A 15,889-nucleotide genomic window follows, 5' to 3' on the forward strand; every position below is an offset into this window, starting at 1 on the left:
AATCTAGCACTTCCTCTCTGGACCCCACCCTTCTACTCTCATCCTTTCCTGTATACTCTCCACGCTGCTGTCAAACATTTTTTTCCATTAACCAAGTCCGATGGTTTTACTGTTGTTCTAAATGCTTCAGTGACTCCCAGCTGCTTAAAGGTTAATATCTCAACTCCTTAACCAGGCAGACAAATCACTGATAATGTGGTTCTTATCTCCCTTTCAGCCTCGTCTTCCAACGCACCTTCATTAATACTGAATTTCGAGTATGACTTCCAAGGACTTCCTTGTTTCTGCTTGGAATCCCCGCATCCCTCTGCCTGGTGTGTCTTGGTGAATTTCTGCTTTGCTCCTGTTATTTCACCACTCCACTCATCACGCTGTACCACTTATGTTTGACTGTCTAACCCCTCGGAGATTTGAACTCAGTGAGGACATTATAAGCACCTAGCAGGATCAAGAAGTTAAGTGCAGAGAGGCAAAACAGTACACCCAAGCTTCATGCACAAACTGGAAACCAGTTTTTCTATGTTGGTGAGCTGGAAACTGAGAATGAACCGTGTTGCAATTTATGTCTGTGGGTTCCTTAGTAGTTCTTCAATAATGCATTCCTCACGGAAGGAACCTCGGAAATCTCAGATATTGGCCCTCATAGACTGATGAGATCTCTCACTGGTCCCCTCTCCAAGGTGCTTTCCACATTGCACACCAGTAATCTTTTCAAACCGCACAATGATCATCTCTCACGCCATATCACACACACCACATCCTGCTTAAAGCCCTTCATGGTTGCGTATTACTCTGCAGTTACAACAAAACAAAAAACACCTCTTAACATGATCCACACTATCTGGCCATTTCTTCAACTCCTATCCCATATTGTTCCACTATCCGTGTTGCAGCCATACTGGTCCTTTTCTAGGTTCCTTGTACTTGCCTACCCAGCCCCACGGCAGGGCCTTTGCATGTGCTTCTCTGTCTGGATAATTCTTTCCATTCTTCTTCCCCTGGTCCATTCATTCTCACCCCCAGTCCTCAGCCCTAGTGCTGCTTGCTAAGGGTAATGTTCTCCTCTTCTGAAGATCAAATCCCCTGTGTATCTCCCTTCCATTGTATTTGCCACATTCCATTTTTGGTACTTAGTAATGTGATGGTTCAATGTCCACCTCCCTAGGGCTGGAACCACATCCCTCATGTTCTCTCCTGCATCCCATGATCCACATAGAGCCTGGCATAAAGGAGGAGCTCAATGAATACTTGAATGAATCCGCGAGTGAGTGAGTGAGTGAAGATCAAGAATAACAGGATTGGGCTTCCCTGGTGGCGCAGTGGTTGAGAGTCCACCTGCCGATGCGGGGGACACGGGTTCGTGCCCTGGTCCGGGAAGATCCCACATGCCGCGGAGCGGCTGGGCCCGTGAGCCATGGCCGTTGAGCCTGAGCGTCCGGAGCCTGTGCTCCGCAATGGGAGAAGCCACAACAGTGAGAGGCCTACGTACCACAAAAAAAAAAAAAAAAAAGAATAACAGGATTTATGTCATGGAGTGTTCTGCCTATGTTTTCCTCTAAGAGTTTAATAGTGTCTGGCCTTACATTTAGGTCTTTAATCCATTTTGAGTTTATTTTGTGTATGGTGTTAGGGAGTGTTCTAATTTCATTCTTTTACATGTAGCTGTCCATTTTCCCAGCACCACTTATTGAAGACTGTGAAGGCTGTCTTTTCTCCACTGAATATTCTTGCCTCCTTTATCAAAGATAAGGTGACCATATGTGCATCACAGCAAGATCCTTTTTGACCCACCTTCTAGAGAAATGGAAATAAGGAAATGGGACCTAATGAAACTTAAAAGCTTTTGCACAGCAAAGGAAACCATAAACAAGACAACCCTCAGAATGGGAGAAAATATTTGCAAATGAAGCAACTGACAAAGGATTAATCTCCAAAATTTACAAGCAGCTCATGCAGCTCAGTATCAAAAATACAAACAACCCAATCCAAAAATGGACAGAAGAACTAAATAGACATTTCTCCAAAGTAGATATACAGATTGCCAACAAACACATGAAAGAATGCTCAACATCATTAATCATTAGAGAAATGCAAATCAAAACTACAATGAGGTATCACCTCACACTGGTCAGAATGGCCATCATCAAAAAATCTACAAACAATAAATGCTAGAGAGGGTGTGGAGAAAAGGGAACCCTCTTGCACTGTTGGTGGGAATGTAAATTGATACAGCCGCTATGGAAAACAGTATGGAGTTTCCTTAAAAAACTAAAAATAGAACTACCATACGACCCAGCAATCCCACTACTGGGCATATACCCTGAGAAAAGCATAATTCAAAAAGAGTCATGTACCACAATGTTCATTGCAGCTCTATTTACAATAGCCAGGACATGGAAGCAACTTAAGTGTCCATCAACAGATGAATGGATAAAGAAGATGTGGCACATATATACAATGGAACATTACTCAACCATAAAAAGAAACCAAATTGAGTTATTTGTAGTGAGGTGGATGGACCTAGAGTCTGTCATACAGAGTGAAGTAACTCAGAAAGAGAAAAACAAATACCATATGCTAACATATATATATGGAATCTAAAGAAAAAAATGGTTCTAAAGAACCTAAGGGCAGGACGTAGAGAATGGACTTGAGGACGCGCAGATGTAGAGAATGGACTTGAGGACGCGAGGAGTGGGAAGGGTAAGCTGGGAAGAAGTGAGAGGGTGGCATGGACATATATACACTACCAAATGTAAAATAGGAGCTAGTGGGAAGCAGCCGCATAGCACAGGGAGATCAGCTCGGTGCTTTGTGACCACCTAGAGGGGTGGGATAGGGAGGGTGGGAGGGAGGGAGATGCAAGAGGGAAGAGATATGGGAACATATGTATATGTATAACTGATTCACTTTGTTATAAAGCAGAAACTAACACATCATTGTGAAGCAATTATACTCCAAAAAAGATGTTAAATGGGGGGGGAAAAAAAAGAATAACAGGAGTTTTCCCTGCTGCTTTTACCCTCACGGCTACTCTGTATTTGCATATGTACCTTAACAAATTTTCAAAATATTTCCAGATAAGCGATCTAATTTGATATTAACAATTGACTCGAAGAGTAGAAATGGTAACCCATGCAGGTGACTTGTCCAATGTTACACGGCTAGTAAGCAAAACAGTGGGACCAGAACCAAGCTTTGTCACTTTTCAGACCAGGGCCATTAAACAACCAAAATGACCATTTCTGGCCATTAAACAACCAAAAAGGAAGCAAAAGAAGATAACGTACAACTTAATAGGCAGTATCTACACAAAAGGCAATAAAATAGAGATATCCAAATAAAAATACAAAATAAGATTTATTTTAGGCTGATAGAACTTTGGTTCATGGAACACGGGCACAAGTTCTCTAAATGCTGGCATTTTAGCCTAGAAGGTTTGGGCTCTGACATAGAGCAAGTCACCTATAATTCTGGTACAACAGGACTCAGTTAATACTCTATCATAATTCTCATTAAAATTTAGATGTTCAATAAATGTCGGCTATTAAATCATTAGTGGGAAAGTCTATTTCTGGAAACCTTTTCATCCTTTCCTTAATGAGACTATTTATTTATTTAATTTTGTAAGGAAATGAGAGAAAAGTTAATCACCTAGCAGGTTGAGTACGTAGCTGGGTCCAGTTGTTTCAAAGAGCAGCCGCTAACTAAGGCTACTTATTCATTTAGCTAACATTTTGAAAAGACCTACTATTTAAACACAACTTCTAGATGTGTTTACATTTTCTTTACTAAATTTTTTAATGACTTAATAATTGAGTGCCTTTATAATATTACGCGAATACACGCTTTTAAGTTCAGATGTTATTTACCTAACAAAATGGACAATTTTACGTAAATATTAATTTACATGAAAAGTTAATCAAGTATTTACGGAGTGTTGATCATACTGAAAGCTCCGTGCCTTTCCTGGGGCTTATATCAGAGCACTTCTAGTCTCCATATATTATATATATATATAAATTTTTATTGAAATAAAGTTGATTACTCCACTTATATTTAAACTCATTTTGCTTTGAGTTTAGTCTACCGGGTAGCACTTTCTTTTGGGGGGCAGGGGACTGGGTAAAGGGGGAGAAAGGTGTAAAAATACAAACTAGACGTGCAAAAATTCGTGTACAGGGATCTGCAGTTCGCTATCACCTAACGAAGAGAGGATTGGGTAACAGCTTAAAGTCCACAGAAAGTTTCACTCGTCTGATGGAATGTATGCAACTGTTAACAATTTCCTACCTTTGCCCACATTTCCAGTGAACAAACGTTATCTTTGCAATCAGGAAAATACAAGAAGCGAAAAAAGCCGGAGAAAGTCGCACTTCGCTTGTCCCACGGGGTCCCTCCCGAGCTAGGGGCTTGTTTGCCGGCTCCGACCAGTTCCCAGCGCCGGCAAACGTGCCCTCGCCCGGGACTTCGGAGGCAGGCCGCCTGGCGCCGCTCGCTGGGCTGGTCGCGGCGCGGCCGCTGGCTGGTGATTCGCTGCGCCAGGAGCGGGGAGCCCCAGGAGGCAGATCCCTACGCGCCAGACCCACGCGCGGGGCACTAGTACTGCGCGCCTGCGCGCCCGCGCGCCCGGTCACGTGATGGGCGCTCCACGCAAAGCGGGTTAAAAGTCATGACCTCGGAGCGCCCGCGAGCGGCCGGCCAGTCGGCGCGGCGCTCCCTGCGTTCCCTAAACCGGTTCTAAAGGAGGCCGCCCGTCTGTCCTCGACCACCTCCCGCCCCCTTGACCCGGCTCAGCTCAAAGCAACGCGCGGAGTCGCCTAGCGCCCCTCCTGGCCGCCAATACAGGCGCGAGAAACTGCGTCTTTCAACTGACAATGAAACAGTAACCGCGCAGCCAGGCCGCTCCGGGCGAACAAGCGCGAGGCCGGGAGGGGGAGGGGAGAACGGTGGGGCCAAGCCCCGCCCCAGCTCGCGCCCCCATTGGCCGGCACCGCGGTTCTGGGCCCGCCCCCTAACGGACCTGTCGCATTGTGACAGGCGTAGGGGCCAGTTCCTGTTGGGTCGGGGGCGGAGTCAGAGGTAGCCTGAGCTCCGCCCGGACTCCGGGGGACTCCTCCTCCTGCTCCTCACGGCGGGGCGGGCGGCGGGTGTGGGGGGAATGTCATTGCTGCTCCGAGCCGTGGTACCGCCTCCGTCTGCTCCTGCTCTTTCTCTGGCGCCCTCGTCCCGTCGGCTTTCGCCGCTGCCGCAACTGCACTGGGAAGACGGATGGCTAGAGGGGCGCAGGGGCCATCCGAGTTGAGAGAGCGGCGGTCGCGGCCGCTGCTGAGGCGGAGACTCCCCGCCGCCGCCTCCACCCCCCGTCCCCCGGCCTCGCGGCGCTAAGGGCAGGCGCGCGCGGCTCTCTTCCCTCCTCCTCCTCTTTCTTCTTCCTCCTCCTCCTCCTCCGGGTCCCCGCCCAGCACCCCTCGGACCAGGAGGCGGCGGCGGCGGCGGCGGCGCGGAGCGAGACCCGCCGCCGGGGCACAACATGGCGGAGCCCTTGGCCCCGGAGAGCAAGCACAAGTCGTCCCTCAACTCATCCCCGTGGAGCGGCCTCATGGCCCTGGGGAACAGCCGGCACGGCCACCACGGGCCCGGAGCCCAGTGCGCGCACAAGGCGGCGGGCGGCGCGGCACCGAAGCCGGCCCCCGCAGGGCTGTCCGGGGGGCTGTCGCAGCCGGCCGGCTGGCAGTCGCTGCTCTCCTTCACCATCCTCTTCCTGGCCTGGCTCGCTGGCTTCAGCTCGCGCCTCTTCGCCGTCATCCGCTTCGAAAGCATCATCCACGAGTTCGACCCGTGGTAAGTGCCCGCTGCCCCTCCCCCGCCGTGGGCCCGGGACCGGGACCGGCGCCTCCCTCCCCCCCCACCCCCCGCGCTCTGCCCGGACCCGCCACTGGTCCCGAGCTCGGGCGCGCCCCCGCCTGCAAGCGAAGTTCCCCCGCGCCGCTCGAGGCGGGGCGTCGGGGCCCAAGCGGGACCTTGACTCGGGTCGGGCGAGTCTGCAGACTCCCAGGAGGGCGAACGCTTTCCTTCGTAGCCGCCTCGGCCCGCGGAGCCCGACCCGCCGCGCCGGGCGGCGGACTACCCGCCTCCCCGCCCGCGGCTCTCGCCTGCTCTCAGTTTCTCGCGCGCGTTTTCGGCCGGTTGGGATGGGCTCGCCCAGGGGGTGCCCTGTTGCAGTTGGAGGTGAGTCCAGATGTGCAGGAGTCTCGTCGGCGCAGCCTCGCGGTTGCACGCTTTTATCGTGTTTCTCTTGGCTCTCAGACGGGAAGGGAAAAAAGCGAGGGAGTGAGGTGTTGGAGGAAAGGAAATAAGAACCCTAAAAGTGATCTGAAAGCTAGGGACGCTTATTTAATGTTAGATATTTTCAAGAGTGGCTTTATTTTCAAGCCTTTAAGTGCACTCTGCACCTCACCGGTCCACAATTATCTTGGGCTACTTTTTAGAGCAGGCTCATTACTCTGTGAGCCAAACTGTCACCCTCAGTATGTTATGCACAATATCTGAAAGCGTTGCATTAGTTCCTTCATTGGTCTTTGCAGGAAGGTTTGTGGATTAGAGAACAAACAGTACCATAGTGATGGGGAGCCCTGGATTGTAATACTGAAGTTTCACATGGTATCAGGGACTGACCTGAATGTTTTAGGAAATTACCACATAAAGAGCACTAGCTAATTTAGCTAACTTAATTCACTGGTCTGTGAATTGTTTAGATAGGAAGAGTGCTTTATTTTTTTTTCCAACTTGACCAACCTGGGTTAAGTTTTCTTTGTTTTTTGTTTTAGCCCTAGTCTATGCCTTTTAAGCTGACTTAATTCATCTTCTTGACCCATCACCCTTGAGTTCATCTTACTTCCTTATAATTAGGCCCAACTAAACTTGAGGGTATTTGTCATTGGAAGTACAGAGAGAGAATCTTCTTGAGAGTTACTAAATATATGGATAATAAATATTTGGGGGAGTGAGTTACCCATATGTTAAAATACCAATTGAAGTTCTGTTACAGATAGAAAAATTGGTAGTGCATCATCTGTTGAACACCAGAGGGGTCCACTTCTGGAGAATCCAATTTAGGTAGACAGTTAACAGCTGTGACATGCTTCCATGAAACGTTTCCTTTCCATTTTAGAGGTTTGATTTTTTTTTAAAAAACAACTTCTGTGTTACTTGGAATCACACAAGAAAATAAATTACTGTGACGCTTATGAACTAGACAGAGTTTTCTTAGTCTTAGCTTTGAAACACATAAGCAAATTAGATAAAAATGAAATTGAAACCAGAAAATGAAAACTGCTAATGTTTTGCTGAACATGTAAAAAGAGAAAGTTGTGTTTTTTCAGTTTACAAGAGCAGAAGTGCATGGTTGACCAAACATTATGGGTAACAAAAATTGTGAATAATATTTCTGGAGAGTATCATTTTTATAAACAGAAGGCTGCATAATGTTTAGTAGTAACATTGAGGCTTAAATTAAGGATTGCAGAAAAATTCACAACTGAATGATGAGATGATTGATATTTTTCCTAATTTTGAAGGAAGATTAGAAATCTGCATCAGGTGAGCCAAAGAGTTTCTACTAAAATTGAGTATTATAATCATGAAAAGTCTTATCGGGTCGCTTCACAGATAAGTTTTTTTTTTCAATATGGCAAAAAAATTAAAAGTTGATTTCTTCTCTAGTTTCAAGAATATGCTTGGAGGGCATAACCCTTTTTTACTCACACAAAAATTTGTTTGTATCTTTCTGTGTATAAAACACATTTCAGAAACATTCTTTAGTAGAACGAATAACATTCTACATTCGAATTTTAATTCATATACTGTAAAGGTATATAAACCTCTTCAGTCTTAAAGACCTACTTAATGTAGGCTTTTGGCTTGTATTTATGTGTTTATGTTCATAATGTTAGGTAGTTCTGACTAGTAGTAAATAGCCTTTTATAAAAATGAATTGTCCCTATCCTTTATTGTGAATGGAGATTTGCCAGTATAAATCTAATGTCTTAAGTATAATTCAGGTGACTTAATGAGAGAATTTTCAGTCAAAAAAAAAAAAATCCCGTGTTTGCTCACTTATGTTTTTCTTTTCATGTCTTTCAAAGATCTCAGTTAGGCCTCTTATTTTTATAATCCATTCCTGTTGAAAAATTTGAATTTTAAAAGTGGTTTTCCTTCAAAGCTACTAATAGTACCAGCACTTTGATTCTACAAGCATTCTAGTGTTATACTATCTTGGGAGTCTCTCAGATTACTGTTTTAACATGTAGTAGTAACATGAACCTTTAATAATGTTTAAATGTTCCTCTCAGGTTGTGTATCCACAAACCAATTTATTCTGGCTTTCCCTGATCCCTTTTTCTCATATCTCTGTACTGGTTTCACTTCTGAAATCTTTTTAGTGAAAAGTTTACTTTCTCTGTTTGATTGTGAGTTATTTCTGTAAATTTTAACTAGTACTTAAATTGCGTAAGACTCTAGTTAGCTGCCAAAGGTGACTCATTGTCACAAAGTTATACTTGTTTTTTAAGTTTGTCATTCAAGTTATTTTATAAAAATCTTACCAGTTGTTATAAGGGTTGGTATGTGATGTTCAACAGTATTTATTGAATTTTAAAGTACACTGCACTTTTTTAGAACTTCGTCGCATTTTTGGTAATGATCTCCACCACTTCACTTTAGTGATTTCCTCCCTTATCAGTTGACTTGATCAGACATGAGGACACAGTTTGAGAATTTGTTGTCTGTACTTGGCAAACATTTGGTTGACCAACTAGTTTAACAGCACCTAATTTTATCTTCTTTTTATCTGGAGCAGAATGTAGTTCCTACTTATTTTTGATGTAACTATTAATACTTTCATATTAACCAGGTGCTTTTCCCATAACCATTATCTTGTTAAATTGTGGTAGCTTTTCCCACAGAGACGATGGAAAAGCTCCCTATAAAAGAGTTGCATTTTTCCCTGCCTGCACAGGTTGTAGGGGGTTCTCCTTGGAGCCCTAGAAGGAGACTTCTCTGAGCTTTGAGTTCTGGCTGCAGTTAGCTGTAAAAGGGCAGCAGATGCCTTTTTGCAGGGCAGAAAGCTGCAATTTAGAATTGAAAATTGGGATGCATTTTTTCATAGAAACTATGGTATAAATAGGTTAATTAGTACAAACATGTTTTCAAAGGAGTGATAAACCTTTGGAACATAAGCTGTTTGTAAGTTGGGGACTACTTCCTGTACTTTGAGGTCTCCATGTTTTTCTTCACTTTGCAGATGACAAAAAGAGGCTATTGACCTCAGTTCTGAAGAAGACAAAATGGGTAACAAACCAAATTTTAGATCAGAAACATCCCTAAATCTAAAGGCACTTTATGGAATCATTAGCAACAGCAGTACAAATGCACTTCAGAATAGGTACAGTAAGTCCCTACATACGAACCTTCAAGTTGGGAATGTGCCCCTGTATGCCAGCTGTTGTACTGTACTACTGTACTTTTCAAGGTACTGTCCTGTAAGATTAAAAATGTTTTCTTTATTTTTTGTGTTTGTTTTTTATGTATTATTTGTGTGAAAAGTATTATAAACCTATTACAGTACAGTACTATGTAGCTGATTGTGTTAGCTGGGTACCTAGGCTAACTTTGTTGGACTTAGGAACAAATTAGACTTACGTGCTCTTGGAGGAACTAACTTGTTTGTTCATATGTAGGGGACTTACTGTATACTGTCACTGATTTCATTGTAATTTAAAACTTTTCTAGCCTTGAGCTCTTGAGATCATTCTATGTTGTAGGAACACTCAGGGAGGAGGTGAAAGGAGTGCCTTGAGCTGCTGGGTTGGATGATGGGATTGGACCTCCTCCCATTGGGTGAGTGTGGTGGCTCCTATAGGTAGTAATCCTGGGTTTCCTGAGGCATGTCCTGGGGGAGTTAGGCTCTGTCAGCAACCACTTTGGAACTTTTTCTTGCTTTAGAGTATTCATACGTTGAGGGCTAACTTGAATAATACTGCACACCACATACTGCCATGAGTAGTTTGCATAAAGACAACATTGGTCGTAGAAACTTAGAATAAGGATTGCATCATAGGCTCTGACACAGTTATTATGAATATGAGGAAACTTACTAGTCTGCCTATGATCTGTCTCTGATTTTTATGCTCTCAATAAGTTTTGGGTGCTTTGGGGTATGAGAGAAAATGTTAAAAGTTCTCTTCATTGTGATGTCTTATTAATCAGTGCATATGTGCTCTCAGAAATAACGGAAAGATTAATATTCTCCAGTGACTGAATCATATTTTTTTCCTCAATTTGTTTACATTGCAAACTTAGTGCTATTAGAGAAAGACAATATTGCAGTTAACTTGAATTATAAAGCACCTTACAATTCAGCAGACCTGTATAATGCTAATTGTTATGAAAATTTTCAAGCATACAAAAAAGTTGAAAGATTTTTACAATGAACACTCATACTGAACATGTAGATTCTACGGTTAGTATTTACTTTATTTGCTTTATCGTATCTTTTTATCTGTCCATTACTGTTTTTAAATCTTACTTGTAGGATACCGATAGTGTACTGTTCACTGTAACGTAATGAATGTTATCTTTGTTCCTCAACTCCATGATAAAGAGGAGCTCTTATTTCTGGGTAGCATTTATTTTCTATAATACTTGAATATAATGAGTATAAATACTGTTTATATATCGTCTTTGATTGGAGTGCAGGTTAGAACCAGATTCAATCATCCTAGGTTTTGGTTAGTAACTTACCTAACCTACATCATAAGTCATTGCATTAGCCCAAGTCTGTTAAATGACTGTTGAATCTGGTGTCTCAGGAGAAACTGAAGTTATTAGAAAGATATTGATGTTGGTTTTATTAGATTTAGTTTATGTGGAACTCCTAAACTCTTTTGAATTATTAGAAGCCTTTTATTGGTCAGCCTGTTGCTTACTGTGATGAGTCTTAACGCTCTTTCTTTGCCATGTTTTATCCACATGGAATGCTTAATGGAGTTTTCGGGGTTTGTTTTTTTTTTTTTTTTTTGCGGTACGCGGGCCTCTCACTGTTGTGGCCTCTCCCGTTGCGGAGCACAGGCTCCGGACGCACAGGCTCAGCGGCCATGGCTCACGGGCGCAGCTGCTCTGCGGCATGTGGGATCTTCCCTGACCGGGGCACGAACCCGTGTCCCCTGCATCGGCAGGCGGACTTTCAACCACTGCGCCACCAGGGAAGCCCTGCTTAATGGAGTTTTATGTATGATTGCAAAAGTGGCTTCTGTCAGTCCCTACAATAAATAGGAAGATAGGAAAACATTTTCAAATAATGTAGGACCCACAACTATACTATATGGGCAAATTAATACTATTGAAAGGGGAAAAAATGTAAATGGTTAATCTGCTACTCCATCTTCACTCCTTTATTTGCTTTACCTTATTCTGGTGGACATTTTTTGTTTTTAAACCTCTTACTCTTTTCTGAGAAGGTTTCTGTGTCCTTACTTTACCTTTTTATTACATGAATAATTTCCAGGGATTTAGAAATTGATAGAAAGTGCCAATACCATAAGATTAAAAAAAAAATGGTTGTTAGGTCAGGGTTGGAAGAAATAGGAGCAACTGCTTGAGGCTCTCATGTTTTAGTATTGATAAATGTACGTTAACTGGCATTTGTAGACGTTCCAGGAAACCTAACTACTATTTGGAGCTTTATTTCTTTGGAAAAGTGCTTTCATAGTTTTAAATGAAAGACATTTAAACATATTTTCGAGTATAACCTGTATGTAAGTTGGTGTCTTTATATTAGAGAAGTTTGTACTATTTTTAGGAAAACAAATTTCTAGAAAATTGTGACTGGTACTTGACCATATCATCTGTGACTTTTTTTCTTTCTTTGGAACTTAGTGTTGCCGGGTAACTTTAACATGTGTTCTAAATAGTGGTAGATACTTAGTTTCTTACCTTGTCTTATAACTTGATTTTAGATCCTAGAATTGAAGAGATCAGGTAACATCTTTTATTTCTGTAGATAAAAAATATTTCAATTCAGTATTCCTCTCAAGGATTGAATAATACAGGTCCACCTGTTCTCCAAAATCTATGTCTCCACCTGTTCTACAAAATCTATGTCCTTTTTATTGCATTCTCTGCCTCCAAGGCAGGCTTAAATGAATGTGTCCTCCATTTAATTTAATGTTTTTTTGATCAGCGGCCCTGATTTAAGTCTTAACACATTGACCTATCAAAATGCCCTGGGCACAGTCCCTGCTCAAGCTAACCACACTCATTAGTTGGATGATGGCTAATTACTTTGTTTGTTTTGATGTAGGGAAGACAGAAGAGTTGATGGTGGCTTAAAGTTGTTATACTTGAATGACTAGGGAATTTTCAGAGAGGGGCTTTTAAGGGAATAGCTGAATGAGAGGGAAAGATGATTGAATCCAACTGCATGTTGTTTTCATTTACATTTGTCCGTAAAAAGTTCAGAGTAATGAGGTTGGAAATATTAAGCCATTTGAGTTAAGAGAATTGTGGGGTGGAAGTTAAACTTTTGGAGTAGACTCAGAATTCTATAGACTAAAGGACTTTTAGAGTATATGTTGGTTGGATTGGCTTGTTTTCTGGGTGAAGAAGCTGATTGCCAGAGTGGTGAAGTACTTTTTCGAAGGTGGTACAGTTGTGGCTTGGCTAGATTCTTTTCTATTTTCTTTGCACCTGTGTTTGCATTAGAGGAAGTTTTTGAGAAGTTGTTTGAAAATTGTTACTTCAGAAGATGAGGGGAAGTTAGTGTCTACCATTCACTTTATTTATTTTTTTAGAGATAGCTTTATTTAAAAAGTATTTATTTATTTGGCTGCATCAGGTCTTAGGTCATCAAATCCGTGGCGTGTGGGATCTTTGGTTGTGGCATGCGAACTCTTAGTTGTCATGTGGGATCTAGTTCCCTGACCAGGGATCGAACCCGGGCACCCTGCATTGGGAGCGAGGAGTATTAGCCAATGGACCACCAGGGAAGTCCCTACCGTTCACTTTATTCTTTTTTTTTTTTTTTTGCGGTACATGGGCCTCTCACTGTTGTGGCCTCTCCCGTTGCAGAGCACAGGCTCCGGACGCGCAGGCTCAGCAGCCATGGCTCACGGGCCCAGCTGCTCCGCAGCATGTGGGATCTTCCCGGACCGGGGCACGAACCCATGTCCCCTGCATCGGCAGGCGGACTCTCAATCACTGCGCCACTAGGGAAGCCCCCTACCGTTCACTTTAAATTGACAGTGTGGGAGATGTTGGCAATTCAAGTTTAGTCTTGGAAACAGCTTTTGTGTGAAGTTTGGATTCTTTAGAACTAGTGATTTTAAAAACTGCATCAGTTATCTGTAATTTCCATAACTTAATAGTTTCCACAGTTTAACTTTTCAAACTTTTATTTTTTGACTTTTTTTTCCCTTCATTCTTAATTTTTTCTTCATTCTTATCCCAAGGGAAATATTAATGCATAAAAACATAAAGAAATTTTGTTTCTCTTAGTAAAGTATTAGCGATTTGCTGATAACCAAGTTGGTAATGTTTCTTTTGGGGTTTCCTTTTAATATCTTTTTCATGCCTTAAAGGTTTATTAGCTATTCTCAGGTAAAGATTTTTCTTCATACTATGGGTGTTCTGTTCTTTAATGTTATCTAGCAAACTCTCCAACCTGCAAATGACTTCAAGTGAATTTGGTTTTTAAACTTAAATTATTGGACTTCTCTCTCTTTCTATACATAGATGGATAGATAATACTACAGCACATATTGTTTTCTATACTATTTAAAAAATTAAAATATATTAATTCATAATTAATTTCTAAAGTGCCAGTATATGCGCAGCTGAAATTATTGTTTGTTGCTGGCCAGATGAGTGGAGTTGGTGAAAAGAATCATGCCTGGAAACTCACTTGTGACCATAATGCTTTTTTTTTTTAATTGAGGTAAAGTCGACATATAACATTAGTTTCAGATATACAACATAATGACTTAATATTTGTATACATTTTGAAATGATCACTGGGGTAAGTCTAGTTAACATCTATCACCTTAACATAGTTACCCCTAATTTTTTTTTCTTGTGATGAGAACTTTTTAGATCTACTCTCTTAGCAGTTCATTCTTATTCTTATAACACCAGTAACTCCTGTAAAGAAAAATACACCCTATTTAAGAAGTTTCTATTGTTAAACTAAATTATATGATCTTACTTGTGTAATCCACAGGAAAAATAATGGAGTACAGAGTTATTGGAAGGTAGCACTCTTGTAGTTTTTGAGTTATTCTTTGAAAATGTCTTAAATATTTACATAAATGAGAAAAGAAATGTATTCTACAGAGGCTTTTTATTAGTGAGAAGATGTTCAGTTTCAGCCTTTAAAAATTTTTTTCACTTATGGTGAAATATAACACATTCTGAAAAGTATTTAAACCTAATATACAGTGTAATTATAAAATAAACACCCATGTGACCATCACTCACGTAATCAAGAAAACTGCCATGACCTCAGAATTCTTGGTGTGTGCTTTCTCAATCCATCCCCTTCCGCACCACACACTTTACAATAATTACATTCTTGCTTTTTCCCCTAGGTGGTATAATTCTGAGTGCATTCCTAAGTAATATAATTTAGTTTTGCCTATTTAAAAACTTTAGAAAAATGCACTTGTGGCTTTTGTGTCTTGCTTTTTTTGCTCATCATTGTTTTTAAGATTCATCTTCACTGATCAAGGGTTGTTGAGTGTATGTGGATAATAAGGTTTAGCAATAATTTCATTAACCAGGCTTCTCACTCACTGAGGAGGTTGCCTGCTCTTTTGCAGCAGGAAGGAAGTATCTGTTAGAAAGAGAAGGCATCCTTGTCTTCACTTGAGATAAAAAGATTGTCTCATGGTTGAACACTGAGCTCTAATCAACCTTGTCTCTAGATAATCTTGACAAGTTTTTTAAAGGTACTAACTGGCCAGAGAGATGTAATCTTTCAACAGACACAGACTGCAAAGAAGAGGGTTGTTGGGGGGAGGAGACATCACTTTCAAGAGACAAATGATAATCAAGTAATCATAAATGCAAAATTACTGGATTTTAAACTGTAGCTTTTACCAATTGTTGTTCGTTTTAAAGAATATATATTAAAATTTATGTAAGGAAAAGAGTTGCTGTAGTTAGTTCTTGAAAGAAAGAAGGAAAAGAGAATATTGAAAGGGGATCTGAACTATAGGAATTTAGGAAAACCCTAAGACTGGACTGTTTAATGTATTGGTATTTTTGTAGAGGATTGTTGACCCTGGGTTGTGTGTGATTTTGTTTGTGTTGATATCATGGGCTCTTGAATAGCTTTCGTTTCTCTGAATGTTGTTTTTCCTGTTGCTTTCTTCCAATCTTCCTTGGCCACCACTTCTGTTCTTTTCCCATATTGTTACTGACCTGGGTTCTTCAGTCAGTAGAAATTGATACGAGGCCTCTTTAATCAGTAGATACGGGTTCAAGGCCAGACCCAGATGAGGAATTCAGGCAAGACTTTACTGGGACTTGTGCTGCAGCAGGAGGGAGCAAAAATAAGTAACGGGATCCCTTGCTTGCTTGCTCCTCCTTGCTCCCTGAGCTGGTCCCTTAGGGGTGACGGTAGGGTTGATTGGTGGGTCGGGCCAGAGGGGTGGCTTAGGGGGTCTTCCTACCCCCTTGGTGATGCTGTGTGCAGGGATCATTCGCAGTACCTGATTTTGGTCCTGGCACCTCAGAAAGGGCAGTTGGGTTTTGGCTGTTTTGTATCATGTTGTTCATAATTGGCCCCAACTGAGTATGCACACGTTATTTTTAGTCCTTTACAGTTTCTTTG

General features: G+C 41.9%; 1 protein-coding gene across 1 annotated transcript in view; it reads left to right on the plus strand.

Moving 5' to 3' along the window:
• Nucleotides 1-4,775: 4,775 nt before the first annotated feature.
• The window catches only part of STT3B (STT3 oligosaccharyltransferase complex catalytic subunit B), a 99,416-nt gene continuing 88,302 nt past the window's right edge, over nt 4,776-15,889 (plus strand). The window contains exon 1 of the mRNA XM_022553947.3: nt 4,776-5,844. Within this exon, the coding sequence (XP_022409655.1) occupies nt 5,534-5,844 (311 nt within the window). The 5' untranslated portion in view covers nt 4,776-5,533. The remainder of the gene's footprint in view (nt 5,845-15,889) is intronic.

This window comes from Delphinapterus leucas, chromosome 10 (genome assembly GCF_059928025.1).
Source record: "Delphinapterus leucas isolate spDelLeu-1000000601 "Yukka" chromosome 10, BTC_Dleu_Yukka2, whole genome shotgun sequence".
Classification (NCBI taxonomy): domain Eukaryota; kingdom Metazoa; phylum Chordata; class Mammalia; order Artiodactyla; family Monodontidae; genus Delphinapterus; species Delphinapterus leucas.